A 10,316-nucleotide genomic window follows, 5' to 3' on the forward strand; every position below is an offset into this window, starting at 1 on the left:
GGAACTGCTCAAAGGAAGCGAAGGACGTGGACACGTTAATCGAATGTGTGAACGAGACCTTCGACTACTGCATTTCAAAGGATGACGAAAGTGGTGATCTGGTCGAGCTCTGCGAACAACAGATTCACACCACGAAGCAGGAGTGGCTTCCTACTTGCCAGCGATGGTGTTCGCAGTACGCACCAGGCACTGAGCTTGGAGCCACTTGCGATGGCACGATAGAAAAAGTTTACGACCTCATTCACTGCATCAATAAGTACCAGCCGTACTGCTTCTAAATAGCATCGCTGGGACAGCGACGCTATTAGCCGACAGACTGCTATTGCCGACAACGAAGACGGCAATCCCCTGGTTCATTGCTCGAGGTAGTTTTTTAAGTCGTCAAAACAGGTAGGTTAATTTGAGTTCGTTTGCGAGGGGGGAGTGTGTGGCTTTTGATGGCTCAGACTATGTGGACCGAATCTGCACCGCATCTGATGTTCATGACTGGTTCATCACCGCAGTCATGTACCAAGGCACGTGACTAGCTAGGCAGGCGATTGGTGGTTAATCAGGCTAGTGGTGTCATTAACCAACTAGGGAGGTGCTGCTCGATCAGCTGGCTTGTTGGTTCGACAAAGTAGCTTGGTGAGCTGACGTACTGCGCAAAAGATCACCGAGTTGGATGGTGGTCACCGAGTTGGGTCCTCGGTGGATTGTTGGAGACGTCTGAGAGAGTTGCTAAGGAGTTGTTTAAGGTGAAGGGCGGCTTCCGTCTCTTGGTTAGGAGGAGTCACGCAGTTTTTCCATTGGACGCGGTCGGGTAGATTGAGGGTGTGTGCGAGTACTTCGCGGGCGAGGTTGAGATTGACTCCGACGGGTGATTGCGTGACGCCTATGAGTGTGCAAGATGGCTGGCCTTGAGTGCCGCAGATGGTGATCCACCAGTAGCTAGAATGCGCGAACTTATGTTCTGGTTGTCGACCCATCTGGTCAGGTTGCCAATTGGCCAGTACTCCCATGACGTGAGGCAGGGACAAGGTATAGTCGTGCTGTTCCCATACCAGCACCGAACCACTGTCTCGCACTGTCCGATATAACATACTCTCCACCAATGCAGATGTCAAGTGACCCGGAAACCCCACGGCATGGACCTGAGTATGCATCGTCCGCGTCTGCTTCATCGGCACGTACCGCTCGAAGAACAACGTACCCAAACCTTGCTCATAGTTCACCTCCCGCATCACGTCCATCAACCGATCGCACTCCTCGACCACTGGCAAAGGACAGAAACCCAAGTTCGGCTGGTGTGATGCAGGCAGCAACAGGCAGTGCTGCGGGTTCACGCCACCACGCGCGATAGCAATATATATCTGAACACACATTTAGTTTCGGCGCCGTGCTTAGTGTAAACCACAAGCGTGTACACCAACGGAAATGGGTACGGGAAGGGATGGGTACGGGAAGGGATGGGTACGGGAAGGGATGGGTACGGGAAGGGGTAATGGAAGCCTACCTGGTTGCCCACGTGGCAAATTAGGCGCTTCTCGCAGTTGGGGTTGACCAGGCAAAACCAGCACTCGTGGTGCGGCCGCGTGTCGATTTTGATTGGGCTACTTTCGTGGGAGACAGCGGAGGCCGGAGTAGATTCCTCAAGACTGCTCTGGCGCACATCTTGCAGCGAGTTTTTCGCCCAATCAAATCGCAGCTTGCGTCCGTGCAGTTCGATGGGTTTGGCATGGAGCACTCGTCGTGCCTCGTCCACGGTGTTGAAAGACACCCACCTACATACAGGAAGCGGTGGGGGGGAGGGGGGGGACAGGGCCGTTTGGTGGCAGGGGCGAGACTTACGCGCGACCGTTCTTTTGTTCATTGAAAGGTGCCTTGGGGAAGCGTACGCGGATGGCACGTGCGACTGGGTCGACTGCACGCCGGATTTCATCGGCCGAGGAGCCGTAGGGCACGTTGGAGACGTAGAGCGTGAAGCGCGGACCCTCGGACCTTGAACCGTCAGCGCGGACTGGCGACCGGTCGGCATTTGCGGAGGGACTACCGGGATCCGAAATGGACTCGCTGATGGACGATTCCCGGCGGAGAGATGTGGGCGGTAACTCGGCGCTCCACCCACCACTTGGAGAAAGACCCAGGGCGGCCCTTGACTCGGGGGGGCTGGCGGAAGGTGGCGCTGCGGGAGGCGGCGCGGCGGGAGGTATGAGAGAGCTGGCCTCCGAAGCGGTGTCAACCAAACGGGGGTCAGTCAGACGCCCGTCGATGATGTTGTTCCTGAGTGGAGCGGCCCCGGGTGTCGGGCCGGCGGCAGGCGAGAAGGAAGCGGGTGTGGTGGCTGCCGTGGTTTCGGCGCCGACTCGCGGTTCCGGGTCAGGTGCGAGTCGCGGCCGTTTGGTCGGCGGGAAGGGCGGCAATGGACTGTTCGCAACGTGGCTCACGGGCGGTTGTGGAGTCGGTTGTAACACCCACGGCGCTACGCGCAAACAGTGTAGAAATTTGCGAGGAAGTGGGCCGGCGGCCTTCAGGCTCATCGGCGACAAAGACACAAACCGCGTCGGCACTGGCGCTGCAAGAACGGGTCGGTGGAGGGACGGTGCGTGTGGTACAAGGGGTGACCTAGCTACACGGTAGTGACTACACGGTAGTGACTACACGGTAGTGACTACCGTGTAGTGTAAGAGGCGGTCAGGTAGAGGCGCGCTAGGCGTGTGATTCGTACCATCGAGCGTGCGCTGGAAGGGGGGTCGCTGATAAAAGATCTGCGGCCCACCCGATGCGACGATGTACCTAGCTGGAGGCAAGCCAGAGAGAAATATATAGGAACTGCGCGCTCTAACTGGGTCTTCCAGACCGCCCCTAAGATGAGTTGGCTATTTTGCCGTTGGCTGTTGTGCCGAGGCCGGGTTACGTGAGCACAGACGTTGTGCACACACACAAGTGTGTGCACGCGTGTGTGAACAGACGCGTTTGCGAAGAGAGGCGTGTTGGTGTTTGCGGGGTGGCTAGTTACAGGGCGCAGTTTGATTGTAGAGTGAGGAGTTCCTCGCCGGTGAGTCCGGCCTGGATATTTTCTGGCCAGGCGCTGACAAGACAGAGGTCGACGACTGTCCAGTCGCTCGGAGGATTTGTTTGATTTGCAAGACGGTTTACGTCAGGCGCGAAATGAGGTGGGTGGGCGCAGGTGGCGATTCGTAGGTTGTCGAGGATGACAGAGCAGCCGCGGGCAGGGAGAAGAGTGAAATGGTCCGTAAGAGGAGTGAGATCGCTAGGGTATTTCTGTTGTAATTCCCCACCCAGACTATCCTGGGTAGTAGGTTGGTCAAAGATGAAGACTTGGCTTACAGCGAGTTGTTCAGGAAGAAGCGTCCGAACACGTTCAAGAATCGAAATATGCTCCACGGCGTACTTCGTAGAGGACACGTGTCCAAAGAAATTGCCCACGCAAATGCACGCATCAAATGAACCAAACTTCACAACAGCACGATTCAAACTCTCCTGAAACAAATTGAACGAACCTTCCACGTCACCCCACAACAATAAACGCAAAGCACCGCCAGGCATCATGACCGCTGAAGACGAGGACGACGACCCACCTTCTATACTCTCTTGCATTCGACGAACCAATTAATTTTTAAATTCCTCTGCCTTCCTTTCCCTCCCCTCCCCTCCCCTCCCCTCCCCTCCTCCCCTCCTCCCTCCTCCCTCTATACGTTGCCTACCTGCACATCACCCATCCATCCGCACTATCTATCTACGCATCGCTTGTTTCTGTTTCACATGTCGCCTATGATGCTATGGTACTCTTGCCTCACATTTGAAACCCACGGCTCGAGATCAAGTTTAACGATCGCATCCAGAATATCATACACATTTGACATCAGGATGATTTGCCATTGACCCCAGGGCAGGTGACAGCTTTCAGCGCACTCAACTAAAAATAAACTTATTTAGTAGACGCCCTACCAGACGCCCTACCAGACGACCTTTTGAACGACAACAACATCCATTGAAGAGTTTCCTATGACGACCACTCGCTAAATTGGCCGCAAGAAATTGACGGACCGAGTTCCGGGACCGGCGCGGACGTAGATGGGTCTTACAGATGGGGCAAGGTCTGAGTCTTACAGAGTTGTCGTGCTTGCGCATTCGGGCCTTTGGTACGTACAAAGCAGGCTGGCTTGAGTTCAACACCCAGAACAAATCTGATGATTCTTGTTCCAATTAGGATCTCCAGCCCTTGTCGGAACTTTGCGTCCTGAAGTTCCCGGGACGTCGACGACCCTGAGCAGAACCGATTAAAGGTCCGGTGTGCCTGGGCAGTGGATGTGTTCTTATCGATTGACAGAACAATACAGCACAACAAGATCTTCACGGCTGTAGGAAATCCGGCAACAAACGAAGCCATAACCTACGAAGGAAGGACTGCCACGACCCTAACCGTCACGACCCTAGCCGACCGTCACGACCCTAACCGACCGCCACGACCCTAACCGTCACGACCCTAACCGACCGCCACGACCGTGAACCGCCTTCCGGAATGCCTTACATTGGACGAATTCGCTTGCATTACTCTGTTGACATCTGCACATGAAATCCGACCCGTGGTATCGGCGTTCGGTTTACGTGATATGGCCCTGCGTGTTCTCGTTGGCACCTGCTCTCCGCTCCCAGTTCCTCTGCGCTCGATTATCACGGACGAAATCGTTTGCAAACAGTTCCGAGCGTCCCCGCTCCTTGCAGCGCATTTTCGGCAAACCAATTGCAGCGCCGTTTCATCGAATAATGAGAGTATCTTGCCACCAGACCGCTCCATAACCACGTCATACAATTGCTGCCAAGTATACGCCGGAAATATGATAGAACCATTGCCTAATCTACTACTACATCTTGGAACAATGGTATCCGGTAGCGCAATAGTGTTAGCAATACATATAACGGTTAATGCAGCATTGGGCAAGTGAGTCCAATCGAACACCTCGTAGAGCTTCTCGTTAAAAGCCCGATTTCGGAAATTCAAATTGTCGAACTCATCGATCACCAGTACTCTAAAACCAGTACTATTTTTACAAACACGCAATCCCTACATCTTCAGTGACATCCCTACAAGTCGTATCTTCAGTGACATCCCTACAAGTTGTAATAAAGCTTACAAGGGTATTTTTTTCGCACTCTTTTTCTTCATGTATTTGCCTAATTCCGTGTAATAATCACCAGCGAGTGATTTTTTCGGTAGCGCCAGTTTATACAGCTCGCGAAAGATCATTGTACTACTCGCCATCCGAAGTATATTGACTTCACCCATTCGGAATTTTAAGCCATCTCTAGTCAATCTCTTTAGCACATATTTAACGGTCAATGTTTTTCCCGTACCCGGCTGTCCAGCCACGTCTAAGCAATTCTATTCATGGGTATGATGCTACTTACAGTGCAGATGTCCCGGTCCACCCGGCGTTGTAATGGATTTCTTAAAAGCGACCGTTAATAAACGGACCTCTTTCTCTCGTCCTTTCAATTCACAGGCTAAGTCGCATTCTCGGATCTGCAGCGATTGAAGCACCTCATTCATCGCTGTTCCTAATTAGCAGGTTCGAAACGTGGATGGTTTGTAGTAACGTATGTGTTCTGGAATGTTCGTGTGCAAGCTTGAATAATTAATACACACGTGTGTTCAACGTGCGTGTGTGCAAGCTTGAATAATTAATACACACGTATGTACAAAACCCCCCACCTGTTTTTTCACGTCTACATCTGCGGCAAGTACTCCTGCGGCAAGTACTCCTGCGGCAAGTACTCCTGCGGCAAGTACTCCTGCGGTTCAAAACTCCGAATAATCAGTCGAATAGTGTGGGTCAATACAGGTAATCGGAAACAACACATATCGACTTGCCGGGCCGGTCAGACTCCAATCGTTTATATGACCTTCACATCTTTCTAGGGCATCCTTTCAGAGTATTGCGTTATAATCTTCATCACAAACTCGCGACTAGGATGCCCCTAACTCAACTAGTCGAAAACCACAAAGGTCCGAAGCATCAACGGACTATGGGCACTGGCGAGCAACTGGAGTTAGTGAGACCGTGTACAAATGTTAAGTCCAACAGCATTGTCTGCATGGCATGAACCTATTTCGCCTACTAAGCAGGCGCAAGGGATAAACACACATGTTGGTTTAGGACGCACCGATTAGAATCATAGGCAATGCAAACACCTTGTTCTTGCCCAGTAGGTTGCGTCCAACGGTAGAGTGTTGTACTACATCACGATATGTCTGCATGGCATGAACCTATTTCGCCTACTAAGCAGGCGCAAGGGATAAACACACATGTTGGTTTAGGACGCACCGATTGGAATCATAGGCAATGCAAACACCTTGTTCTTGCCCAGTAGGTTGCGTCCAACGGTAGAGTGTTGCCCAGTAGGTTGTATGCAACGGTATGGTGTTGTGGCGATATGGTGTTGTGGCGAAGTTTTCCCAGGACAAGGTCTAGTGCAAACCAAATCCAGAATCCGACGCACGTCACTTTACCTCAGTAGTATCAGCACGGACCAAACATAACTGAGGAGTGCCACTGTTTCAGAGGAAAGGTAGGTATTATTGACAAGCTCTCTGTGGAACTTGTTGTTATAGACGATCCCATCGGCTGTATTCTTGAAGAGTGATGCTGAAGCTAAAACTGATGTCGAAATTAAAAAAAAAGGCGCGGGTGGCAGGGTTCGTTTTGTCTCGTGTTGTGTGCAGGGGTCTGTGTGTGCACACACCTACGCTGACTTTGGATGGATGGTGCATCAGTGATGCAGTCGAGTAAAATTAAGAGATAACCAGTGACAAAATAAGTGAAAAAAGTTCCCAGAAATATGTGAATCAAGCCACTCCTTGGCCCGGTTATTATTCTTAACTTCCGGGGGGCAGTTTCCATGTCCTGTACGTGCGTCATCCACCGGTTAAATTATGTCCTTTTCCTTCATAATTTTAGCCAGTTTGAGCAGTGCACAAATATCGACAGCTTCCTTGAAGTAGATGTCTGGGTAGTATGAGTCGTAGACACTTCTACATTGGTCATGGAGATAGCTCATGAAAGATTTAATTTCGTGTTCGAATTCGGCCTTGTCCATTTTTTCAGCGAGATGCATACCCAGAGCGACCATGGCGCCGGCGTTGACGGCTTTGCTGGGCGCGATTTTGACTTTGCGATAGACGAGATAGCTTTGTGCATCGTCAGAGGTGGCGGTATAGCTGACTTCGAGGACTGCTTTAATTTTAGAACGGTCTGCTAGGACTTCGGCTTCCTTGATATCGATTTCAAGTTCGTGTGCACAGGGAAAAGCGTAGTCGGCAGAAATTCCTTGTTGCCAGATGTCACCGGCTCGCCAGACGAGGCCTCGCAGCCAGCCGTCTTCACTGACGATGTCTCTTAGCGGAATGCGGTATTGTCGGTGTTCGTTGATACGCTGCCATTGTAGATACGTGATGCCCGTGGCGCAGTGGACGAAGCCTGACGAGTCCGACAGTGTTAGTACCACGGCACCCTCGGCGATCAGGTTTCGGGCCACCGTCAGGGCGCAGTCTCCGCTGCCCGAAACGAGACAACGAGTCTTGTCGAAGGAAGGGATACGGCAGAATAGCTTACCAAACTCCACAGCTCCTAGTCCTGCAGCTGCGGGCCGTCCTACGACCTGGGGAAAGGGCTTCCCGGTTGCGCTGTTAACCACTCCCGCGTGTGCGGCAGCTAACATCGCACACTCGCGTGGACCGCAACCCAGGTCGCAGGTTATATCCAACGGCCAGTTTGCAGGCAACTCTTTTCGAACCGCTACCACAAAAGCGTTGCAAAACGATTGGACGTCCGCATCGCAGCAAATTCTCGCATTAAAGTCGCTCCCCATGAAGCACCCACCCATCGGTAAATTCGTCAACGCGTTCTGCACACTCACCTCAAACGCCAACGCCACTATCACGTCCTGATTCACCGAAGGATGGAAACGCACACCACCTCGACAAGCACCTAATAAAGAACTATAGTTGCAACGCCACCCGTTATTCCGCATCAACTCCCCGTGCTTGTTCTTCCACTCTACTACGAAAGCGTTCACACTCTCCGGCTCGCACAATACACGTAACGCCTTCACAAAACTCGGGTTCTTCGCCGCCAAAGGTCGCACATTGTTGCAAAATTCCTTCAAGTTGAACTGAGCAAACACGCTTGTGTCTCACACACATTCTTACTTGGTACATCGCGTAGTCGACCTCGTGACTCGATAACGTCGCCACAACCTGGTTCAACAACCCGTCAATTTCCCGACTCCCCTGAGAACTACGAACAATCTTTCTTTACCTTCCGCGAAACGCGGTCACCCCGCAGGGTTGGTGACTAGGTTTGACTGTGCGTGACAGCAGGCAGGAACCGTGGAACCACTTCAAGGTTTGCTTTTGGTACTTGTCGCTGCGCATAGAGCGTTTGATGTTCCTCAAGCTCTCATTTTCTTTCAACACACGCTTCAACCGAAAGATAGTATTGCTCATTGCATAAAAATTCGCTTCCCTTGCGCCGTCTACCTCCCCTATCTCGCTTACCTCATTCTCACTTGTCTCACTTGTCTCGCTCAAAAGCGTTCTTAGATCTGGATCAAGCCGAATTCCCAGGCTCTGGCGGATCAAGCCAGCCCGCCCTCCCGCCGGTGTTACCGCAGGGATTCTGTTTCTCGTTCTGACTCTCACTCGCTCTGATTGTGAGTCGAGAATTGGTTCCCGTTCGGCACGTGCATGCATGCCTGTTTTATCGCCGCCCACGCCTACGGGTGCAATCCAGGTTAGCAACTTAGGAAAGGTTCCTATCAAGCAGATTTCTCCGTAAGTGTGTTGCGGTAACAGCCTGTGGAGCTCTGTAGTTGCCCATGAAGTCAGTCTCTATTTTCAGGAATGCACCTCCTTCGCCGAACGACTCCGTACTAACGCATGCGAGCTACCCGCCATCGGCTCCTTCAGTGAACACCGTACTGCACGGACGGGCGGCGCGCCCAACACGGGCCCAGTTGCTTGCAATAGCTCGGCGTTGCGAGTGGAGTGTGTTTGCTCTGGTTCTGAGCAGCGTTACCGCGTTTTGCTCTCTGGTTCTGACCAAGTCCACGCTCGCCGGCTTCCCCATGCTCGCCATGGCCATCGCCATCACCTTCCGAGGCATCCCCTTGGTGCGCCGCGTTGCGGAAGGCAAAGAAACTCACGGAGCGAACGTCATGTTCATGTGCCTGATGTGTCTCACCGCCGCCGTCATGACCTTCTTCCTCTGGGCCGTCATCTTCGTCACTGTCGTCTACACCCACCCCACGCCCACACCCTACATCTTGGCGGTACTCGTTAGCATGCCACTCACCTCCAGCGCTTTCTTCTTCACGTAAGTCTTCCCCGGCCCACACACGTTACCCACCACAACACACGTTACCCACCACAACACACGTTACCCACCACAACACACGTTACCTACCGTCCTCATCATACGCCCCAGGGGAGTCGTCCATCCTTCGAATTCCAGAGGCCACGCCATGTTCACAATCGCGAAAAAGCTTGGTTATGTCGGGCGGTAGTCTGCACCCTGCCCCTCTGGGCTTTCCACCAACCTGACTTTGACTTTGATGTTTATCTGGCGCGCCCACCGCTTCAGCTGTTTGATATCGCCGCACGCAGCGTCCCCTCACCAACACCGCTCCAATAACAACTCATTACCACCCGTGCTGAGTTCACGGCGAAGTTCACAAGCTGCCAACACAACTCCGCTCTAACGATTACGGTCAAGCCCTTCAGAAATCGGTCCACATCATGCGGTCTGGCTCAGCGTTTCAACTGCTTGCTATGACTGTTCTCGGAGAAGCCGAAAGCGACCTATTTAGGGGACCCATCGCTTTTGCAGTGTCGTCAATCTACACATAAAAGACCGTAACAGATTCCGTGGTACTGCAACCACGAATGGAGTCTCACTTCTCTAATAATGGCTGCTTGCCTTCAGCGATCCTCCTTCGGTTTTGGAACATAAGGATATTCTTCATCAGCCGATCGGGCGAGGAATGATCAAAGTGTGCCTCCGGCTCCAAAAGGATAGCCATGTACTCCAAGCCATTCAATGCATCACTCACGGCAGGAGACCAACCTTCTTTATACCACACAGCACAGTACGCATACAACTAGAAAACCCGTCAGTGCGCAGGCTCGGCCGCTGGAATGGTACGTTCCCGGGGGAGGAAGGCTCGGCCCCCGGAATAGTACCATGGGGGGCACCATAGTCCCGTAGTCCCGGAGTACCACAGCACCGAAGTGCCATGATTTGGGACGGGGGGGG

General features: G+C 52.6%; 6 protein-coding genes across 6 annotated transcripts; 2 read left to right on the forward strand and 4 right to left on the reverse strand.

Moving 5' to 3' along the window:
* Positions 1–176: 176 nt before the first annotated feature.
* GNI_083960 (hypothetical protein) lies at positions 177–278 on the forward strand (the record flags this gene model as incomplete). Its single annotated transcript, XM_011135789.1, has 1 exon — positions 177–278. A coding segment is annotated over one exon (102 nt), but the record flags the coding sequence as incomplete, so codon positions are not given.
* A 393-nt stretch (positions 279–671) lies between these two features.
* On the reverse strand, positions 672–1,364 carry GNI_083970 (CwfJ carboxy-terminal protein 1, related protein; the record flags this gene model as incomplete). Its single annotated transcript, XM_011135790.1, has 1 exon — positions 672–1,364. One exon carries the CDS (start codon positions 1,362–1,364, stop codon positions 672–674), a length of 693 nt encoding a protein of 230 aa, XP_011134092.1.
* Positions 1,365–2,994: 1,630 nt separating this feature from the next.
* GNI_083980 (hypothetical protein) lies at positions 2,995–3,600 on the reverse strand (the record flags this gene model as incomplete). The annotated part of the gene is made up of 1 exon (XM_011135791.1): positions 2,995–3,600. One exon carries the CDS (start codon positions 3,598–3,600, stop codon positions 2,995–2,997), a length of 606 nt encoding a protein of 201 aa, XP_011134093.1.
* Positions 3,601–4,607: 1,007 nt separating this feature from the next.
* On the reverse strand, positions 4,608–5,554 carry GNI_083990 (putative origin recognition complex protein 1; the record flags this gene model as incomplete). The annotated part of the gene is made up of 5 exons (XM_011135792.1): positions 4,608–4,664; positions 4,745–5,033; positions 5,073–5,115; positions 5,158–5,376; positions 5,413–5,554. 5 exons carry the CDS (start codon positions 5,552–5,554, stop codon positions 4,608–4,610), a joined length of 750 nt encoding a protein of 249 aa, XP_011134094.1.
* A 1,376-nt stretch (positions 5,555–6,930) lies between these two features.
* Positions 6,931–8,509, reverse strand: GNI_084000 (glutamate dehydrogenase; the record flags this gene model as incomplete). The annotated part of the gene is made up of 2 exons (XM_011135793.1): positions 6,931–8,195; positions 8,392–8,509. 2 exons carry the CDS (start codon positions 8,507–8,509, stop codon positions 6,931–6,933), a joined length of 1,383 nt encoding a protein of 460 aa, XP_011134095.1.
* Positions 8,510–8,880: 371 nt separating this feature from the next.
* Positions 8,881–9,381, forward strand: GNI_084010 (putative transmembrane protein; the record flags this gene model as incomplete). Its single annotated transcript, XM_011135794.1, has 1 exon — positions 8,881–9,381. The coding sequence occupies one exon, from the start codon at positions 8,881–8,883 to the stop codon at positions 9,379–9,381; it is 501 nt and encodes a 166-aa protein (XP_011134096.1).
* Positions 9,382–10,316: the final 935 nt, after the last annotated feature.

Source organism: Gregarina niphandrodes (genome assembly GCF_000223845.1).
Source record: "Gregarina niphandrodes unplaced genomic scaffold scaffold00015, whole genome shotgun sequence".
Classification (NCBI taxonomy): domain Eukaryota; phylum Apicomplexa; class Conoidasida; order Eugregarinorida; family Gregarinidae; genus Gregarina; species Gregarina niphandrodes.